We start from the raw sequence: 21,073 nt of genomic DNA, 5'->3' as shown, positions 1-21,073 counted from the left end.
TCATTTTCATTGCTGAGTGGCATAGCACTCCACTGTGTGAGTACCATGTGGCTTGCTTCCAGCTCAAGGTTGTTGCACGTGAAGCTGCTGGCAGTGTTCATGTACAAACCCTTATTCACATACAAGTTGTCTTGTCTTGCATAAATACACAAGAGTGGGGTTTCTGGGTCTTATGAAAAGTGCATTTGTAACCCTAAAAACTGCCAAGCTATTTTCCAAAGTGACTATCCCACCCTCATTCCACCAGTGTGATTTCAAGATGCTCTGTAACTATCATGAGTCCTTCTACTTTTGCCCCTGCTAGTGACTGTAAGGACTGTATCTTGGTGATCATAGTTTGTATTTACTTGGTATCTAATGGTGAAAATATCTTTTCTTGGGTTTATTGGTCATTCATATAATTTGTTTTTATTTTTTTTTAATCTACTTAAAAAATTAGGTTGACTTGTTATAGAGTTTCTATATCCTGGATACAAGTTCTTTGTCAGATAAATGTACTGGAAATAGTTTGTTTCTCAATCTGTGGGTTACCTTTTCATTATCTTAACCATGTATTTTAAAAGCAGAAGTGGGCTGGGGATTTAGCTCAGTGGTTTCGCTGCCTGCTGCACAAGCACAAGGACCTGAGTTTGATCCCAGTACCACAAAAAAAAAAAAAAAAAGAAAAGAAAAGCAGAAGTTTAATTTTCTTTTTTTCTTTTCGTTCTTTTTTTTTTTTTTTTTTTTTTTTTTTAGCTATATCTCCAGCCCTTTTTTTTGTTTGTTTTTTGGAGGTTTTTTTGTTTTGTTTTGTTTTGGTACCAGGGATCGAACTCAGGACCTTGTGCTTGCAAAGCAGGCGGCAGAACCTCTGAGCTAAATCCCTGGCCCTTCTTTTGTTTTATTTGTTTTTTGCTTTGAAACAGTCTTGCTAGGTAACTATGTTGCTGAGGCTGGGCTTGAACTATGGAATCCTACTACCTCAGTTTTCCGGAGTGCTGGGATCACAAGTGTGTGTGACACGCCCACCCCTATCCCCCCACCCCCCCTTAAATTATGAGACAGGGTCTCACAGAGTTTCCCAGGCTGGGCTCAAACTTGAGATCCTCCTGCTTTAACTTCCCATGGCGCTGGGATCAATTTAATATTAATGCAGCTCAGTTTATCCAGTTTTTACGTGATTAGTGCCTTTGGTATGGTAAGAAATCTTTGCCTATCCCTAGAGGTTTCCTCCTATATTTTCCTCTAGAGATTTTTCTAGTGTTACCCTTTCCTTGGGTCTGACCATTTTGAATTAATTTGTGTACAGTAGGAGATGAAGATTGAGGTTCATATTTTTCAGTGTGAATATCCAGTTGTTCCAGCCCCATTTATTGGGAAGACCATCCTCCCATCTGAAATTACCTTGGCATTTTTGTCAGAAATCATATCTCCATTCTTAGACTCTCTCTTGCTCTACTGATTTATATATCTGTTCTTAAGCAACTTACTGTTGTCTTCTTTTGAGCTTTAACATGTTGTTCTTGATTTTTTGTTTTTTTGGTACCAAGGATCGAACTTGGGACCTTGCGCTCGTGAGGCAGGCGGCAGAACCACTGAGCTAAATCCCTGGCCCTGTTCTTGATTTTAATTTCAAAAAGAAAGCATTTACCATTCTTTTTATTGCAAAGTCTGTTCTTTTGATGTGGGTCTCATTCACTTATATGAGTATTTACATTTTCTGGTAGAGCTATGTTAAGTAGCCAAGTTGAATAGAGATGTTTTTGCCTCTGACTCCTAACAAATCAGCATGCTTTTGGTCTTCACTCAGAACAGAGTGCTTAGTGTGCTGGCATTTCAGCAGCGACAGTAATTAGATCTACAAATCTGTATGTGATGCCATATCTCAAACCTTCTAAAGTCCAAGTTGATTATGTCTAGGCTTTCACACTTGTCACTTGTCATGGCTGCTTTTTCCAAGATGTTAATTAGATTAATTACGCATGCTTCTTCCTGTTAGGTGTCAAGCTCTGCTCTGCTTTCCTCCATGTTCTATAGCTTTAGACTACACCATCACATGTTCTATTTTCTTGATTTCATATTTCTCAGTTTCTTTGCCCTTTCCTTTTGTTCCCTTCCAGTATTCCTAATAAAATGAATTGTCTTCTTTTCAGAATTTTTAAGTCTTTGTTATGTTCAAGACACTCCTATACTTTTTGAAGTCACTTATGGGTCCCTTTTTCTTTCCCAGAAGAAATTTTTATTCTTAAAGTCCTCATCTTTCTCCTTTTCCTTATGATTTTGCTGCATATATTTGGATATCATTTATTTCAACATACTTCTGAAAAAAATAAAATCATACTGAGTGTATGTTTAAGTGCTTTCTTCTTTTGCTTGGCATTCATTCATACATGTAACTGCTATATTATGTTTTACTGTTCTGTAATATTTTATTATATGACTATTCCATAAATTATTTACTCATTTTAGTGGATTTTAGTTGGTTTCTAGCTTTTGGCTATCAGAAATCAAGACCGTGAATATTATTGTATAGATTTCCTGGAACATATTATAAGAACTTCTTTTGGGTAGAACGTCTTAACATTGTTCTGTCATGGACTCGAGAATTGTTTTGAATATTATGGTTATCTTCCCTAAATAAAAATTTTTTAAATTTTGTTTTCTTGGTGGTGGGGATTGAACCCACAGCCTTATGCATGGTGAGCACATGTTTTAGCACTAAGTTATACCTCCAACCCCTCAAAGTAAGATTTTAAAATTCACACAATAAAATGTATAATCTTATAAAAGAACTCCCTTCTCCTCTGCCCTTTTCAGAAGTCCTAGTTGCTTAACTCATTTGTTCATTTTGTTATATTACCTTTCTCAATTCTGATAGTCATGATTGCTTTTCTTATTTCTTTATAAATAAGATGCAGACTTATTTCATATTCTTTGCCAAATTTACCCAATGTTTGAAATCTTTCTAGATTTGATACTGCTTTCTATTATTTTTGCTATTGGTATCTTTTTTGATTTGCTCTATTCTAGCTGTTGGCACTGAGTTCATATCCTTTTTTTATTGCACAATTTTTAATTAAATGCCTTAAACAACAAAACTTACTACCCTAAACTGACAATGAACTGGTAGTATACAAATGCTTCAGGCTAGAGTTATGTTTGTTCTTGATGAATTAGTATATAATAAATTCTCATGACATTTGATTCCAAAATGAATGCATGAATTGGATTGACATGATTAATAATTTAAAGCAAAATATAAACATTAAGGGGAAATGAAACACTGGCATTAATTTGTAGGAGTCAATTCAGTATCAGGGACTGGAGAACTATATATTTTTTTTAAATGCGAGGTCAAAAAATCTTTAGTAAGCAACCCTGTGCCTATGTACACCTGAAGGTCAAGGGCTGGAGATATATTCCTGATGAATACCATTAGGAAAAGGATGTATAACATCTACCACACATCTGTTTCAAAAACAGCATGTTTCCAAAATTATACATTTCTTTACAAATGAACATTACATATTAGCAACTACAGAGACACCATCAGGATAAGTTCCAAAATACCCTGCTTTCACAGGCATCCCTGAGCTGTATTTGAAGGCATCCATTTTAATCTTGGGGCTTTAGGAACATCTTCTTTGTTTTAATTGGTTTTATGTTTCCATTTTCATCTCCTTCGTAATTGGCATGGTCTCTCTTCTTGGCAAACTTTTTTCCAATTGTCCCTACCGAAGTCTCATATCTTCTAGCCATTTCTTCATCTGACACATCAAGCTCTACTGTTTCATCTTTCTCTTGCTCCTCTGCTTTGTTCTTTGCATTCATCTGAAGCATTAATTTCTCAACTTCAGGATTAAATCCTCTGAATGACATTCTTCCATAGAGAAGATCTTCACATAACAAGAAACTCTGCTCTTCTATTATGAAACTTTCTTTCTCTTTAAGCTCTGGCAAATCCAAATACCAGTGCTCTTCACTAATGATCTTCTTTTCTTCCTCTTCTAGCTGTTTCTTGGTTTCTGAGTCCAGTCCTCTTTGCATGAACTTCATGCGTAGCAAGTTCTTGGACAACTTGGTCTTGTGCTCCACCACCATGCTGGCTCCAGCCTGGGGCAGCGTTCCATATCCATTTATTTTTAAAGAAAACGAATGCTTTTTATTTTTAAATAAGTCAGGAGATCTATTATACAACATAGTAACTAATGCTATGACTTGAAAACTGCTAAAAGAGTAATTTAAAAATTGATAAATAGTAATTGTGTATATTTATGACATACAATCTGATGTTTTGATATATTTATACACTGTGAAATAGCTAATTCTAGTTGATTAGGTGGGCATAATGGCAAGCCTCTGTAATCCCAACCTCTAGAAGGCTGAGGCAGGAGGATCAAAAGTTCAAGCCCAGCCTGGGCCACTTAGCAACTTAGCAACCCCGTCTCCTAATAAAAAATTTAAAAAGGCTGTATGAAGGCCCTGGATTCAATCCTTGATACTGTTCCCTCCAAAAATCAAGCTATTTAACATATCCACTACCTTACATATTTACTGTGCTGTGGTAAGAACATTTACAGTCTAATCCCCAAGCGGTTTTCAAGTACTGTATGTTAACTTTTATCACCATGTTATATAATAGGTCTCCCAAGCTCACTCCTTCTAACTAAATCTTGTATTCTTTGTTGAGCGTCTCAATCATACTTGCCCCCAGCCCCCTGCTTCTATGCTTCTGTGAGTTCAGCTTGTTTTCACTTCCACATCTAAGTGGGGTTGTGCAGTGTGTCTCCCTTTGTATTTGTAATCATGGAAGCTCCTGGAAGCCTAGGTTGAGGGGCCTTTGCTTCAGAGAGTAGTTTTATTGCTTTATCCCAGGGCCTGGGGCCACTGTCAGCCTAAGGACAACTTAAAACACTGAGTTTGAGGTTGTGCAAACCACACAGGTCATTTGGTGCTGGCCTCAAATCCACGCACAGTCACCTTGTGGTTGGGGCGTTTCCTGGGGAGACTTTCTCCCCTGCACAGCGCCCCAGCCTGCAGCCCCTCTCACCCCTTCTCCTTGGGCAGGCCTCTGGTGCAGAAGGCATGGTGTCTCAGCGTCTGTGGAAGTCCTGCCTGCCTGCCTGCCAGAGCAGGAGCACTCAGTGGGTCTGTGCCCAGCAAGGCGGTGCCCAGGGTGCTCAGAGAGGCCTCCTTTTGAGGCCTACTGCCTACTCCAGTCCTGTGCCCTCTGTGCCCTCATTTCCCTCTGCCCTGAGTGGGCCTCACTCTGCTGCCAGGTCCTGATCTGTCTGAAAAGACAAGGTTTGTGTTCAGTACAGCATTTTGGTTGCTTTCAGTGCATGGATTGTTTGCAGTGCACTAAAAATGTTAGTTCCAAGGGAGTTGTTCGGTGTGCTTTTGTTTCGTTTGTTTCATCTCCAGTACAAACCCTGGCTTCTCCTTCCTGGTCTCTGGCCTGCACACCTGCAGGGTGATGTGATCCAGGTTCAGAAATTTTTTTCTTCTGCTTATCCGAGTCTGTTGCAGAAGCTCTCTATTGTAATATACATTTCACTGATTGAAGTCTTTATTTACAAGATTTCGGATTGTTTCTTCTTTCCAAATTCTCTTTGCTGAATTTCTCATTCATATTCTGAATTGTTTTTCTCCTTTCTTTGTATTATTACTCTATTCTGTTACAGCTCACTGGATTTCCTTATGATCATTATTTTAAATTTTTCAGAATTTAATTTTATAGACTTTCTTCAAATTAGGATCTACATCTGGAGAATTACTGATTTTCTTTAGAGCTGTCATGTTTCCTTTCATGTTTCTTACATCCTTATATTAATGGGTGTGCATCTGCTGTAATATTCTTTTGTGTGTGTGTGTGTTACTGGAGACTGAATCCCAGGGCCTTTGCACTGAGCTACCTCCCCAGCCCTTCTTTAAATTTTTATTTTGAGACTAGGTTTCCCTAAGCCACTGAGTTGTCCATTCTGGGCTTGAACTCTTGATCCTCCTGCCTCAGCCTCCCAGAGTGCTAGGATTACAGACATTCGCCACCACACCTGGCTTAACATTCATTTCTTCCAGTTGTATGCAGTAGCTTTTGGAAGGAATGAAGCTGTCGTTTAGTTGGGACCCAGGATGTCAGCTGGAGGTGCTTCGGACTCGTTTGTAGGGAAGGTCAAAGTGTGGTCACTGTGGTCCCTTCCCTTCGGTGCTGGTGGGGGCGTCAGTCTTCAGTGGGCTGCAGCAGTCAGTGGAGGTTGTTGCTTGGCCTGCAGTAGATGTGGCCTCTGTAGCTGTCTCTGGCTCCACGCAGCCACATTGCTGGTGCCGGTACGGTGGCAGCTGACAGTCTCGGTGGTGTGTGAGGAGGCGATGTCTGCCTCCAGGTCCCTGCAGGTGACACAGCTGTGCGGAGACCTTCCCCAGGGCCCCCAAGGCGAATGAGGAGACCCAGCTGGTGCCCAGTGGGGTGGGGCCTCTCCCAGCTCCCCAGGTGAGCACAGGTGGTGCTGAGTCTGTGGCCTGGTGATGTGGACATGAGGCTTTAGAACACAAAAGGAGGCTTTAGGACACCCTGCTGGGGAGTGACTCAGGGTGGTTCTGGGCCTGCGGTGCTGTTAGCTGCCTTCATGGACCCAGGAGACCCAGATGATCCCGCCTCCGGATCTCAGGGTATGTGGTCCGAAGGCCATGGCTAGTGGAGGTGATGTCCCCAGGTCTTCCGGGCAGCTGCAGGTGATGCTTGGGCCTGTGGTACAGCAGTGAGGGAGACCCTTACCAGGACCTGGGGCCAAGTGCTGGTGGTGTTGGGGCTGATGGCTTGGTATCTGTAGAAGTCCCTAGGCAACACCCTGGATGCAGCGGGGATGAGGCACGTGGTGCTGCTAGTGACACTGTGAAGTGAGAGAACACAGAGGGGCTCTTCCAGGTCCCCAGGGTCAGGCCGAGCGAGTGGAGGCAGCTGCAGTTCCCAGGCTGGGGAGGAGGCCCATGCTGGATGCTGGAACCTGTTCTCCGAAGCTGGGGAGGGCACCCTCCCAACCCCCACTGGGCACACGTGGGCAGGTCTCGGCTGGAGGCCATGGCAGCTGCTGTCCTGATGCCGCAGGACTCTGGGGGACCTGTCTTCTGCCCTGTGAGGCACCGCTGGTCACAAGTGGGCTCTGGCTCCTAAGGCAGCATGTCTTGGTGGCTCCTGAGGGCGCCTGGGTCTGGGAGCAGGGCTCCAAAGCAGGTGCCTCCAGTGAGCAGAGGACATACTTTTAGAGCAGCCAGCTCCTCTGTGGGATCCTCCTGCTTAGACTGCCCTGCGCTGCCAGGACATGTTTCCCCGAGGCCCTGGGACCCCATCCCTGGGGAGCTGAGTGGATGTTGTGAACCGGAAGCCCCACTCTCTGCTCATGCTGCTTGGGGCTCCATCACCTGTTGCTGTTCTCTAGGCTCTCCATCAGGACCCCCTGACACACAGGCTCTCCTGGCCAGCTGCCCTCATAGGAAACAGTCTCCAGCTCATTCTCATCCCTTCAGCAGTTGCTGGTGGCTTCTTTCTATCTGGCCACTTTATAAGCACTGAAGACAGAAAGGCGAACATCCCTCTCAAACAACACCCATAACAGGAGCAGCTGCCATGTGGTGGGGACTGTCACAACTCATGCCTTTGTCGATGGAACCTGGAGTCCCACTGCCTCTTTACCAACGCCCTGGCTAATCACCACAAAGCACGCTGGCCAGGCACCGAGCCCTATTGTATTTGTTTTCTTTGAATGAGGAAATGTGAGCTCAGTGGTAAGAACTCACCCAAATCCAGATCTTATAACATCCAAGTTCAGGATTCTTCCTAACATTCCATGGTCCCAATTAAACTTTGTGTGATCCCAAAGCAGTCTTTGGCAAGAAACCCTAAGGAAGAACCAGCCTCATGCAAAAGACAGTGGGCCCTAGGGTACAGCTCTAACAGGTGTCCAAAGGCACTTGAAGCCCACACTGAAGCCAGTGTCCCCTGGACAGGTGGTCACCTGCCTGGTACAGGTGACAGAGCTAACACAATAGCCTCAGCCCCAACCCACCTGCCAGGACAGTGAAGGGTGACAGATGCAGGGGCAGACTCTGCACCTACATGGGCGTCCTCCTGCATGTGCCACGTATCACTGAGGCAGCTGTCATCTCATGGCAGAGCCTGCTGCACATTGCATGTGTGCGGGGAGCTGACTCATGAGTCTGCATTGTCGAGGCTCAGACACCGTTACTGCCCCTAAAGTTCATTTGGAGAGACAGTCAGAGACTTTCACTTGCCACAGCCAGTTAGTAGGTAATAGGTGCTCTTCACCACTGTGCCGGAACCTCTCTAGTGCCACACTCCCTTACTGCTTCTGGGATGTGAAAATTAGGGAGGGAATCCTCCTACCTAAATAGATCAAAGGAAAACATTTATGTGATCTAAGGTTCAGGGCTTCACAGACCTCTCCATATTTGATATCCCAGAAGTGCTTACATGTATCGTCGTGGCATTGGAATAGCCCTTTCAGACCCCGGCTGTCTGCCCATGTCCATGTGCACAGGTGCCCTCGGGCCACAGTGCACTCACCTGCTGCTGCTGCTCTTACCCTGGCACTGCCAGTCTGCCAAGCCACAGATGGCCTTATTAACTCCTGAGTACTCAGTTTTCCTTCTCCACTTCATTCGCTATGCTTGCAGGGAGAGACTGTTGAATCACTCATTTTTCAATTTTATTCCCTTCTTCCTGTCTTACTCTTTCACAAGTTTACCACACAGAGAAAAACAAACATCATGGTGGTGTGGAAGCTGTGTGGTGTTGTTGAATATAGTGGTGCCTTGGTTCATGAGCTCAATTCTTTCCACAATTCTGGCTGCAAACCGAATTGGATGAGAATGGAATCAAATTTCCCCATAAGCTCCACACTGACCCTGACCATTGAATTTGATTTGGTTCTCGTCCAACTCCGTTGGCAACCAGAATCATGGAAAGAATCGAGTTTGGGCACCGAAGCACCACAGTGTAAGGACTGTTGTGATGGGAGCCTGGCTGAGATGAGAAGCACATGTGAGAAGTGGACGAAAATGTTAAGAACCTCTGATGTATGTGCCGTCTTTTCTTGGGAAAAGAAGACTTCTGGTCTGTTACACCTCTCTTCTCTGGAAGGGCGTATGCCATTCCTTCAGAACTCCAGGGCTTGGGCTCCTGGCCATGTGGTGGGCTGAGCCTGTGGGCAACCTGGCTGACAGCATTGTCTTGCAGGTGTTCACCTTGCTGTGGATCGCAGACTGGATGGTCCACCACTTCTGGAGGAAAGGAAAGGACCCGGACAGCTTCTCTATCCCCTACCTGACGGCCCTGGGGGACCTGCTGGGCACGGCTTTGTTAGCCTTGAGCTTCCATTTCCTGTGGCTCATTGGAGATCGAGATGGAGACGTGGGAGACTAAGAAACCCCCTGCAGGCAGCTCTGCGCTTCCGAGGAGGAGAGCACAAGACAGCCGCTCTGGCTCTTTTTCATTACTCTACAAAGTCAGAAGTCATTGGCTGACTTCTGCAGGGTGATCTTGCGGGGGCCCTGACTCCATTAAATGGCCTTAACATTTTTTAAGGAATTTGTGCTGAAACCAGAATGAACAATATTTGTGCTGCTTTTTATAGAATAAATAATTTGACATAGACATAGCTACAAACTCAAGTAGGAAAGAATATAGGATGTTTACAATGAATAATTTTGAAACCACAGACATGGTAGAAATGGACTTCATTATTATTTAAGTTATAATGCAAAGTTAGAGGAAATGGAGCTCGAGGTTAGCCTTTTGTGTCTTACAGGTATATTGAACTGCAGGCATACTAGCAAATGAAAGGCACCCAGCCAGGCTTTTCAGTTTTACTTATGCCCACCTCGATGCTGGCTGAGGATAAATTTACCAATCACTCAAATATGTTCTACTGACCATACAATGAGCTCATTCTCACTTGCATGTAAAAGTACCCTGTACCAATGCTAATTTAATTTCAACTCTTCCAGTTCTCACCAGGCTACCTGTAAACAGAGCCATCTTGAGAGACCTGGAAACCAGTGGGCCATTTCTGATCTTTGATTTTTTAGAAAAAATGTTGCTTTTTTCAAAACACTTCAGAGTCAAAAACAGAAGATAGATAGCCCAAGTGTCATTTGTGGAGACAAGATGGTATGAGAAACTGTGTATGTGCGTGTATTCACGCACGTATGCACACATGGGAGAGAGACTGTGAGAGGAGCTTTCTGTGAAGAACTGGATCTTGGATTGCTGATGGTAAAGATCAGTAATCTTGGAATAAAAGCAGTGTAGAGTTATTCTTAAGCACATTTTATTAATATACTTTGGTCATTTGGTCCCAAAATTTTGTTACTGACCAGAATTTGGTATTTGTTACCTACTATAATTAGTAGTTCTTATTTTACAAAAAGCTGTACCATGTAATATAATCCAGGCACCAGACTTAGAATGAGCAAGTGGTTCCTCGGCTTTCATAGAGGAGCTCATCATGTGCCCTTGAAGAGAGAAGTCGGCGGGTCACCTCAGCGAGGGCTCACATCTGCCCATGTCGCCTTCATCACAGGCTGGTGAGGCCGTAGGACCTTGCTGCACACACTGCTGTCTCAGGGGTGTGTGTTCTAAACACCTTGAGCAACATCCCCGCTGTTCAGTAGGTAAGCCTTTTCATATCACGTATCCTTCAGTTTTTAAAACACAGTGCAGGGCTGAGGATTTAGCTCAGTGGTCCCACTGCCTGCCTCACAAGCACAAGGTTCCGAGTTCAATCCCTGGTACCAAATAAATAAATAAAACACAGTGCAATCTCCCAAGACCATTAGATATTTAATAATTTAAACTGATAAGGAAATAAAAATGCACATCACCTTTGATTATTGTGGTTTAAGTTGCCAGTTAGTATTAGTTGGATGTTTATAAATATATTGGGGAATTACCCTTATTAAGCTTTTTAAAATAAGGGTCTGTGGTTTAGAGTTATATATTTTTGCTTATTTTTAAACTTTAATTATTGCATTCTTCTGCCTTATAGTGAAACTTTTAAGGCAGAGACTGAACTAATTATGGAATTTCTCCTTTGGAGAGTTACAGTGTCATGTAGTGAACATTTTTGTAAAAGAAAAAATGATTACATTTAAGTTGAGAAATATTTAGCTGCAGAGATTTATTTTTTAAAAACTCCATGAATAATGTCTTTGGTTTTATTGTAAAGCACTTGTAAATTCCTTGCTTACATTTGGGCTCTGTGTTCATCGCCATTTTCATTTCTCAGTGATTTCTGTTGACTAGGCCACAGTTTGGAAGCGCTTACCAGCCCCTGCAGTGCCGTGTGTTCTGTGTTGTGAAGCTTGCTAGATGCATTGCAGAGTTTATGTTCATAGCCACATCTCGGGCGTGGGCCACATAACTGTTCCTGTCCATTCTGCAGCAGAGGAAATGGAAACAGAGAGGTTGTGCATTCGGGTTGTGCAGCTACACAGTGACCCACCTGTGAACTCCCGAAAGGCCTGGCCTTGGGTCTGTGTGACACATCCGTGGCCCCACATGCACAGAGCAGCCAACTGGAGACACAGGGTTTTCCTATCTGGAATATTACCACATCTTCCCAATGTGTGTTAGAGGCTCCCTCAAGTTCAACTTGATGGTGAGTCCAGCCAACTCTTAAGTTACTCATGTTCCTAAGATCGAGGGAAACATAAGCAAAATAATGAAAATATTTTATTAAATACTTCATTTTATTTTCTAAAATATTTTTCACTTTTATAACAAAAAAGTTGGAATAAAGAGCGATGCCTTATTTCTGAGAACTTCTATTTGCCACCATTCTTCCCAGATCTTGCCCTTTGCCATAGGTGATGAGAACCGGGATGAATGAATTTTATCTCCTTTCTCATTCACAACTCAGCCTTGGTTACAGTAACAAATGTCTAAAAGGCATGAAGTAGGGAAAAAAAGAATGAAAAAAATCAGTCACTAATTAGCTAAATTAATTATAAAGGGATATAGATTCCTTTAAAAATTATTACTGGTATCTTGAAAGCCTTCATGTAAGTTCCTAAACAATAAGATGATTTCCTTCATTTGCCCATAAAAATAATTTATTGTCAGTCTTATAATAATGCAAACTAACAGTATTTATTTTTATTCTATATAAAAACTCGTGCTTTCCAAAATTCTTTCTTTTACTAATTTATCTCCTTATTTACATATAAGCTCTTTTTAAGTCATATTTTTAATTTTTGCCCATCAAATATTTTTTTCAAAAATAAAGCTACTTGGAACCTGATAAAATAGAAATTTAAGGTAAAGAATCTTCTGGTGGACATCACAGAGTTGCACCTGGGGCCATCGGTGGGCAGCCAGGTCTGTGCCCTTCAGGCCCTCAGCACTGGGGCTTCCTCACCTTCGGATGGATCTGTGGTTAGGTCTGCCCATGTATGATGGGCTCCTGTCACCTGTGAATTGTTGTAAATGCAAATAAAATTTAAGAAATATCAACCCCGGCTGTCTGTGCTTGCTTCTTGATGAACTACAGAGCATCAGGCATATGTGTCAGTGTCCCAGAAGAGACGGGCTGATATGCTTTTGGGTTGTTCTCAGGAAGTATAATGAATAGGGCACTGGTCATACCTGGACCTCCAGTCCGTTGCCTTCCTGCCTGCAGTCCTCGCTCGTCGGTCCATCCCACAGCCGACTGCTTCATGCGTGTGGGACAGGACGTCAGCCCTGGATAACCCTCTGCCCACACCTGCACGGCTGTGTGTGGCTCATGGAGAGCACGACCACCCAGGCTAGTCTGCAGCTGTAACCTCAGCCATCATGTTGACCCTCACTGCCTCGCAGCCTGCTGAATTTCCCCAGGTGTTTCTGGGAGAACAGGCATTTGTCTCCACTGCTTCCCTGAGAGTACACCTGTCAAGGCCGCCAGCAGGCTCCATGTTGCCAAATCAAGGACTGGTGCCCAACAGGAAGTCTCACCTTAGTCTGTGAGGCATGTGGCAGTCTCCTGACTCCTTGAAGTCCACCTTTGCTTTCTTCCCTGCCTTCCTGCAAGGTGCCTAGCTTGCTTTTCTGGTAGTTCCTTATCTCCATTTCTAAAGGTTGGGGTGCTGAAGGGCTCCATTGCTCTCCCTCGACGTTGTTATGAGCATCAGCTGTACTGTCCCAAATCTACTTCAGTTCCAGCCTTTTAAATGCATTCCAGTCCGGTGTGGTGGCACATGCCTGTAATCCCAGCACTCAAGAAGCTGAGGCAGGAGGATCACCACAAGTTTGAAGCCAGCTTGGGCTACATAGTGAATTTAAGGCCAGCCTGAACTAATAGACCCTGTTTCCAAAAAAATGCATTCCATATCTGTGTTTCCCAGTGCCTGCTGGACAGCTCCCCTTGGACACCTTCTGAGGATCACAGGCATTTGAACAGCACTACCGTGTACCCTGACATCTGTAGACCACTGATCCGACAGCTACAGGACACACATTAAGGCTAATCTTGCACAAAGAATTTCCATATATCAGAAAGAGAAGACCAATAGGTCAATAGTAAACCAGCAAAGGGAGGACAGTTCTTAGACAATAGATGTTCAAACCTCTCAAACTAAAATGCTAGTTAAAATCAGGCAAAAACTCAAAATTGGATAAAATCTTGCTCGGCAAGGCTGCAGGGAGAGGGACTGAATCACCAGCGTTAGAAAAGAATGATAAAAGCTCTGGGCAGGTTGCCAGTGCACTAACCAACGGAGCTTGTATCCCACCACCACCACCCTCGACCAGGCAAGTGAGGGCTGCACCGGGCCCTCTGCTACATGATTTACAGCAGAATTTGGCAGACAACAGCCAGTGGCCAAGTTGAGGGCTGCCTGCTTCTGTGAGGAGGTTCTATTAGCGGGCAGCGGCACTGACTGCTCACATACTCTCAAGTGCTTCCCTTCCCCAAGGACGCAGCCTGCAAAGCCTAGCACCTCTGCTCTCGGGCCCACACATGCCCTGAGTCTGCCCAAAAGAGTGGATGCCTTGCCTTGTGTTTCCAGGTCTTCCCAGGCCCCGGACAGCTGGGGTCAGCAGCACTGTTGGGCAGGACGCAGCAGGCCCACTGTGGTCCCCGGACGCCAGAGCGCCTTCCTCACGGTTCCATAATCACCATCCAGGTGGGCACAAGCCAGGCCTGACAGAATTTGTCCCTTTCCAGAGCCTCTTACCCTTCCCACTTTGTGTGGGGACAACTAGGTGCCACAGACTTGTTGCTTGGGGGTTGTCCTGACTCTGGCCATCTCTAGTTCCAGCGAGGCAGCTGAGGAGGTAGGCGACCTTTCTCGCTGGCTGGGAGGATGCTCACATGGTGACTCGGGGGGGGGGGGTGTCTCTCGTGTCACACAGGGTGAGTTTGGAGCCCTGGCCACCGACAGCCTGGCTCTCCCGCCTGCATTCTGGCTGGCACGCTGTGTCTGGTCCAGAGGACGGTGGGGCAGGTGGGGCAGGCACCCCAGCCTGCTCCAGCTCTGTGCCTGTCGGGCAGTCCCCCAGGCGGTCCTTCCCATCAGTGTCCCCGCCCCTGGTTGCTATGGTGATGTCGAGCTTTCTCAGGGGCAAGCTGAAGGAGGGCAGGGAGTCGCTGGGCAGAGGGGACCATGATTCCCTGCTCCTGGTCCCTCCCATCTCCCTACTGGTGACTGCGCAGAAGGCAGGGATGCGCTCCGTCACAACCGGAAGTTCAAGAGGAGACTCGTCAGAAGACTGTTCTACATTTATGCTGTAGAATTCCAAACGGCAAATCTAAATGGACCTGACCAAAGCACAAATTACTGTTCCTATTTTTCTGCAAGTGCCGGGTGAACCAGCCTTCACAAAGCCCAGCAACAACCGAGACTCAACACTGGGACCAGCGCCCCCAGTGGCCCAGCAACACAAGTAATGATGCAAGCAGCATGATTTGAACGGCATTAAGAAAATGTGCAAGAGGACCGGGGATTTAGCTCAGCGGTTCCACCACCTGCCTCATAAGCGAAAGGTCCCCAGTTTGATCCCCGGTACCAAAAAAAGAGAAAATGTGCAAGAAAACCTGTACCATTTTAATGCCAGTATATTCTGAACAGCTATGGTACTGCTCGTAATTACAGCGTCGGTACCTTTGTCTTGCAGCAGAAGATTTGAAATTAGCCAGGAACAACACATCTGACAATAACAAATACAAAGATGGCACCCGGACACTCTGAAGAATCGCCATTTGCCCTTATTGGATAATACTCAAATGCATATGTATCTCTCTTCTACCATTTTATTAAAACTTTATCAATAAATCACAGCACATGGGCTCAAGAATTTTATAAAACATTTGAAAGTCAAATTGCTAATGAGGATAGGGCCCCTCAAGAATACACACCTGAAAAAAAAAAAAAAAAGAATACACAACTGGAGCTGGGCCGCCGTGCAGGGAATCCACCCCACAAATGCCCCAGACACACCTACTGACACACTTTGAGGCAGTTCATTATAGCCTTGTTTGTAACAGCAAAAGATGGAGAACAATGCCGGGGGCCTAGTAGTTCAAACTACATTCCATCCACACAACAGCAGTGTACAAATGGAGGCAAAAGGGTAAGAAATACATTTCCAAACTGGAACATTTGAAACCTCCAGGACACACAGTAAGGCAGAAAACATACAGTGGGGCACAGAGTATAAAATATTCTCCTTTGAAGCAAACATGAGAAAGTCATAGGGCCCAGGGAGCAGGCTAGGATTTGTCGTGTACGTGCCTCAGAGCATTTTGGTTTTGATCCCTGTGTATTTATAACCTATTTAAAAATTTTCAGGAGAATTTGTTTTTAAAAAATGTATTCTTCGACCTATTGACACCACTTTAGAAATCTGTCCTGGGGTAATCAGCATGTAGACTGCAGCGATTTTCAGTTTGAGACATTTCACTTGAAATGGGCATGAAGGTCAAAGGAAGGATGGGTATTGTATATACACCATTCCGCGGTCAGTGGATTTAGAAAAAATACTCATGACATAGTGTATGAAGAGTACTGTATACGAAACCATTATGGAATGAATCTGATCTATGAAAACGCCGAAACGGGCCAGGCAGAGGCTCAGTGGTAGAGCGCTGGCCTAGCAGGCCCAGGACACCAGGCTCCACCCTCAGCACCCACAAAAAGAAACAACAGCCCATCAAGAGACTTCCTAAACTTTTCTGTGGCTGATGTGATTATGGATTCTTCAGCCCAAATTATAATCATTCAGTTATTATATTCAAACATTCAATTCAATAATATGCATTTAAAAATTAACATTTTGGTCTGTTTAGTATGAGCACCCAGTGCTTTAAGAATGTGAGCTTTCTCCACCTGGGCTCCAAATGACGCCGGGAAGAACGCCTGGGGAGAGCCCGGGCCCAGAACCGCCTTTCCTCGCCTGTCCTGAGCCGCACAGGCTGGCAGCCTCCGTTAGCTTCCTCGGACAGCCCTTCCGGGTGGCCCCGATCGCCCCACACTCCGGGCTTACCGCGGGCTGGCGCCGTCCAACTCTGCCCCTCCCCGGAACCCAGGGCTCCTTGTGCCCAAATGCCCGGCGCTCTGCTCCCTCGTGGAAGCAGCGGGTTGCACGCGGCCCGCGCTCCTGGGCTCGCTTTACTGCAGCACCCACCACGACGCCCGCACTGCATTTTCTTAGCGCGGATCCAGGGTGGGATTCAGCACATGGCAAAATCAATTTGGCTCTTGGGAACCTTCTGGAATTTAAAACTCGTTTCCAGGTGAGGTCGGTTGGAGCTGCAGGCGCGGAGCCCCGGATGCAGGGCCCCTCCGTGTCCCTCGCTCCCTGCGCCGGGACGTGCACAGGCACCAGACAGCTCCTCCGGCGGCCTCCAGCTCTCTGTAGGGCGGGACTCGCTCCTCTTCCTCACGTCCCGCAGCCTGCCGTCTTGTCTTTTTCCTCCAGATTCGCCTGTGCGCCACGATCCTCCTCGCAACTTTCAGTTCCCGTGGTTTCCCAGTGGAAGGAACGCAATCCACATTCAAGACCTGTGCCTTCCTGCCCGAGTGTGAGTCGGGCAAGTTACTGTCCGTGCTTCCCAATTCCATTTAATTCAACAAATACCTAAAGCCGCCTCGCCTAGTGATTTAATTCAAAAAAAAGTGCGGAGCAACTGTTCTGTGCGAGGCGTTGGTCTAGGAGCTGGAGTTCACTGCTAAGCAATCTGAACAAAACCTTTGTGGGGGCTTATATTCTGGAATGGAAATTGAAGATAACCTCAGCCGATGCAAACAGCAGCAGATTAGGGCACGGGCAGTTCTCCGGAGCTGGAACAGCGATGTCGCAGGTGCCAGAGAACCAGAGGCACGCACTAGGAAGTCCTCGGTTCTGCAAAGCCCTGGGCCGTGGGGCACTCATTCACGAGGCTTGCTGCCCTGAGCATTTCCTAGAATGTCCCGAGCCTGTCTCCCTGGGCTTCGGGAGAAGGGACAGTGGCTTCAAATTTAATTTCAGAGACAGCTCCCTTCCTTAGCTGGTTGACCTGCACTGTAAGCCGGAGAGCCAGGCTTAGCCTGTGGTCTGGCCTCAGGGAGCTCAGCACCGGCTCTGGCCCAGGTGTGCTGGCCTGGGTCTGTTCAGAGGAGATCTAAGTGAGCATCTCCATTTCATTAAACAATACACTGATTTTAGAGCCCGTCTGAGCCAGTTGGATATTTTATTCTTCAATAAACCTAATTTCAGCCAGGGATGGTGACGTTCACCTGTAATCCCAGCACTTGGGGCGCTGAGGCAGGAGGCTCACTGTGAGTTTGAGGTCACCCTGGGCTGCATAGCTAGACCCTGTCTCAAAAAAAAATTTCGATTTATTCAATTAGGTACAAGTCAAAAATGCATTTTTCAGCAGAGGGACATTGTCCATGTCGTACTTTAGCTTCCCCATTGCTGCACAGGAGAGTCATTACCCATCATACAATTTTTTAAATGATTGTGCTTTTTTAATGTGTTAAAATATATATAACGCAAATCTATCATTTTAGCCATTTTTAGCATGCAGTTCAGAGGCATTAAGTACACTCTGGGTTGTGCAGCCATCACCAGATCCATCTACAGAATTTTTCCATTATCCCCCGTTGTTACACAAAATTCTAAACCCAGCTGTTAGTCGTGGAACATTCAGCTGAACCCCGTCTGGGTTGTAAATCAGCAGCTGCAGCTCGTGGCTCTCCACTCGAGATGCATATCTGGAGCCAGCCTCACCCGACGACTTCTCCATTGGCAGCACTCTTCGGCCTCCAGTCCGAGCTGCCAGTGAGATACCCAGTCTCTCTGGGGTGCATTTTTGGGCATTTCCAAAAGGATCTTCCTGAACACCACAATGGAAGTCAGGTCATTTCCAGTGGACCCTGCATGTTTGCAAACATCTTCTGGCCATTTTCAGGTAGCAGGAAGGTCATGGTAAGCATTTGGATGACATTGTTCCCAGGACCTAGCAGGCACAGGACCTCGGGACACAGTTGGGACCAGCAGGGTCCCCAGAGCTGTGAGACTGACCAACAGTATGGACCTACATTCTGATCTCTCTTCCATTCTTGTCCAAATGTGGGACTGACTTCCAGGAAATCAATTAGGTATTGGGAGAACATGTTTTCCACAGTGTTACATAATTCACTTTCCACTGTGGCCTTTTCTAAGGACACGGACCTCGCCCTTCCGTTTGAACCCTGCCTCTTCCTGTGCTGTCCACTCTGGGCCTGGGTACTTAACCTCCCAGGCTCAGGTTTCTCATTCACATGGTAGAGGTGTTAATTCCAACCTCACCTCACGAGGTGGTCAGGAAAATTGAGTGCATGGAACTCAATCACAGGCACTGGAAGGTGCTTGGTAAATATTACGTTCTCTCTTTACCTCAGTGCAGACTGTTATGGTTTATACCTTGACCTTCCCCCAAAGCCTCATATGATTGAAGGGGATTGGATTAAGGGAACGCTATAGCTGACTTGCTGTATTAGGAGGTGGGGCCTAGGTGAAAGAGGTGGATCCCTGGTGGGAGACTGGGAAGGGCACGTCTTCCTCCCCAGCTCCTCTCTTCTCTGCACTTCCTGTCCGCCATCGCTTCAGCAGCTCTCCTACACCAGGCCCCTCTGCCATGCCTCGGGCCCGGCCACTATGGAAGCCGGTACAGATTGTGAGCCAAATAAACCTCTCCTCCTTTAAGACACCACTGTTGGGTGTTTGTCCCAGAGACGAGGAAAATGACTAAGCGCACACAAATTTCAAGTAACAACAAGGGTGGAACCAAAAGTTATAGGATCTGAATCATCTGTGAGAAAAATGGTGAGATGTTTCTTTCCCACTGAGCTCAGAAAGTAGCTGGGCAAGGCCTGTTGGAAAGTGAGACCGCTCATGTCTGCTCTGGTTCCTTCCCTGGTACTCGGTGTCCAGGACTCTGCAGACAATGAACGGAGTCCAGCCAGGAGGTGTGGTCTCTAGTAGGCTAATCTGATAGATTATTTTAGTCATAAGGTTAAAGAATCTTTCAGGAAATGAAAAGAGTCAGCCACCAAAAGCAGAAAAACACTTAAATTGGGGAAACGTGAGCAGATAGGGCTGCATTCTGGGAAGCTAAATACCCATGTAGGCAGACGGTTCTTGCAAGATGCACATGGCTGGTGTTGGGAAGGGAAAGTGCTCTTAAGAGAAAGGAAAATAAAGAAATGACTCTCCTGGCTTCGCATTTTGGAGGCTGGCCCGATTTCAAGATAGCAGAATGGCAAACACTGCAATCTCATTCCCTCCCCAAATCCAAAGAAACTGAGTTCAAAATAGATTTTAAAAAGCCCTGCACCATCCATAAAGCCACCCCTCCTAACAGCTGCCTCCCCCACCCCATCTGTAACCTCTTCACCACAGGCACACCCTACCCACCTCATACCCTGCCCCACACCCCATGCCATACCCCAGCTCTGAGAGCTGAGAAGAGGGATCCAGGCAGCCCTGGCACCATCCAGGGACTTGCTTTGGGGAAGCAGGGCTTGGAGTAAGAATGGCAGAGAGTTTCTATTTTAATATTTAGATCTTTAATCCATTTTGATTTTAGTTTAGTGCATGGTGAGAGATATAGGTCTAGTTTTAATCTCTGACAAGTTGAAGCCCAATTTTTCCAGCACCATTTATTAAAGAGGCTATCTTTCCTCCAGTGAGGGTGTTTGGCTCCTTTGTCGAAGATGAGATGGCTGAGTGTGTCTGGCGTTGTTTCCGCATCTTCTAATGTGTTCCACTGGTCCTCAAGTCTGTTTCTTTGCCAGTACCATGCTGTTTTTATCACAGTAGCTTTGTAGTATAGTTGCAGGTTGGGGATTGTGATACCCCCTGCCATGTCTCTGTTACCTAGAACCAGTTGGAACAGAGGTTAGGTAGAACTCTTGAAGACATCGGTGTAGGAAAAGATTTTATGAGCAAAACCTTAGTTGCCCGGGAACTAGCACAAACAATCAACAAATGGAATCTCTTCTTATTAAAAGGCTTCTGCACAGCAAGAGAAACCACCAGCAGTGTGAAGAGACAACCCACAATGTGGGAAAAAGTCTTCACCTGCTCTTCCTCAGACAAAGATCTACTATCTTGAATCTATAAAGAACTTAAAAAGATCAGACCTCCCAAATTTAAAGACCCAATCCAAAAATGGGCATCTGAAATGAACAGACATTTCTCAGAAAAAGAAGTAGAAATGGCAAATAAATACATGAAAAAATGTTCAACATCACTGGTCATTCGAGAGATGCAAATGAAAACAACGCTGAGATTCCACCTCACCCCAGAAAGAATGGCTGCTATCATGAAATCAACCAATAGCAAATGCTGGCAGGGCTGTGGGGAAAGAGGAACCCTGCTCCACTGCTGGTGGGAGTGTAGACTAGTGCAACCACTGTGGAAATCAGTATGGAGATACCTCAAAGAACTAGGACTGGAAGTCCCATTTGACCCCACTATTCCACTGCTGGGGATCTTCCCCAAAGAATTAAAAGAATCATACCACAGTGATATATGTGCACCCTTGTTCATAGCAGCACAGTTTGTGATAGCTAA

General features: G+C 45.6%; 1 protein-coding gene and 1 pseudogene across 3 annotated transcripts in view; one reads left to right on the top strand and one right to left on the bottom strand.

Annotated features, from left to right (window-relative positions):
• The window catches only part of Slc41a2 (solute carrier family 41 member 2), a 103,458-nt gene extending 90,950 nt beyond the window's left edge, over positions 1–12,508 (top strand). For all 3 annotated transcript variants that reach the window (XM_087192737.1, XM_087192736.1, XM_087192738.1), the window contains one exon: positions 9,233–12,508. In XM_087192737.1, the coding sequence (XP_087048863.1) occupies positions 9,233–9,418 (186 nt within the window). In that variant the 3' untranslated portion in view covers positions 9,419–12,508. The remainder of the gene's footprint in view (positions 1–9,232) is intronic.
• Positions 3,557–4,116, bottom strand: LOC147823618 (M-phase phosphoprotein 6 pseudogene; annotated as a pseudogene).
• Positions 12,509–21,073: the final 8,565 nt, after the last annotated feature.

The sequence above is a fragment of the Heterocephalus glaber genome, unplaced genomic scaffold, assembly GCF_053883595.1.
Source record: "Heterocephalus glaber isolate CG9 unplaced genomic scaffold, H.glaber_assembly_v1.0 deba00001572, whole genome shotgun sequence".
Lineage (NCBI taxonomy): Eukaryota > Metazoa > Chordata > Mammalia > Rodentia > Bathyergidae > Heterocephalus > Heterocephalus glaber.
Note: the sequence above shows the minus strand (reverse complement) of the source record. Positions and strands in the feature narration are given on the sequence as shown.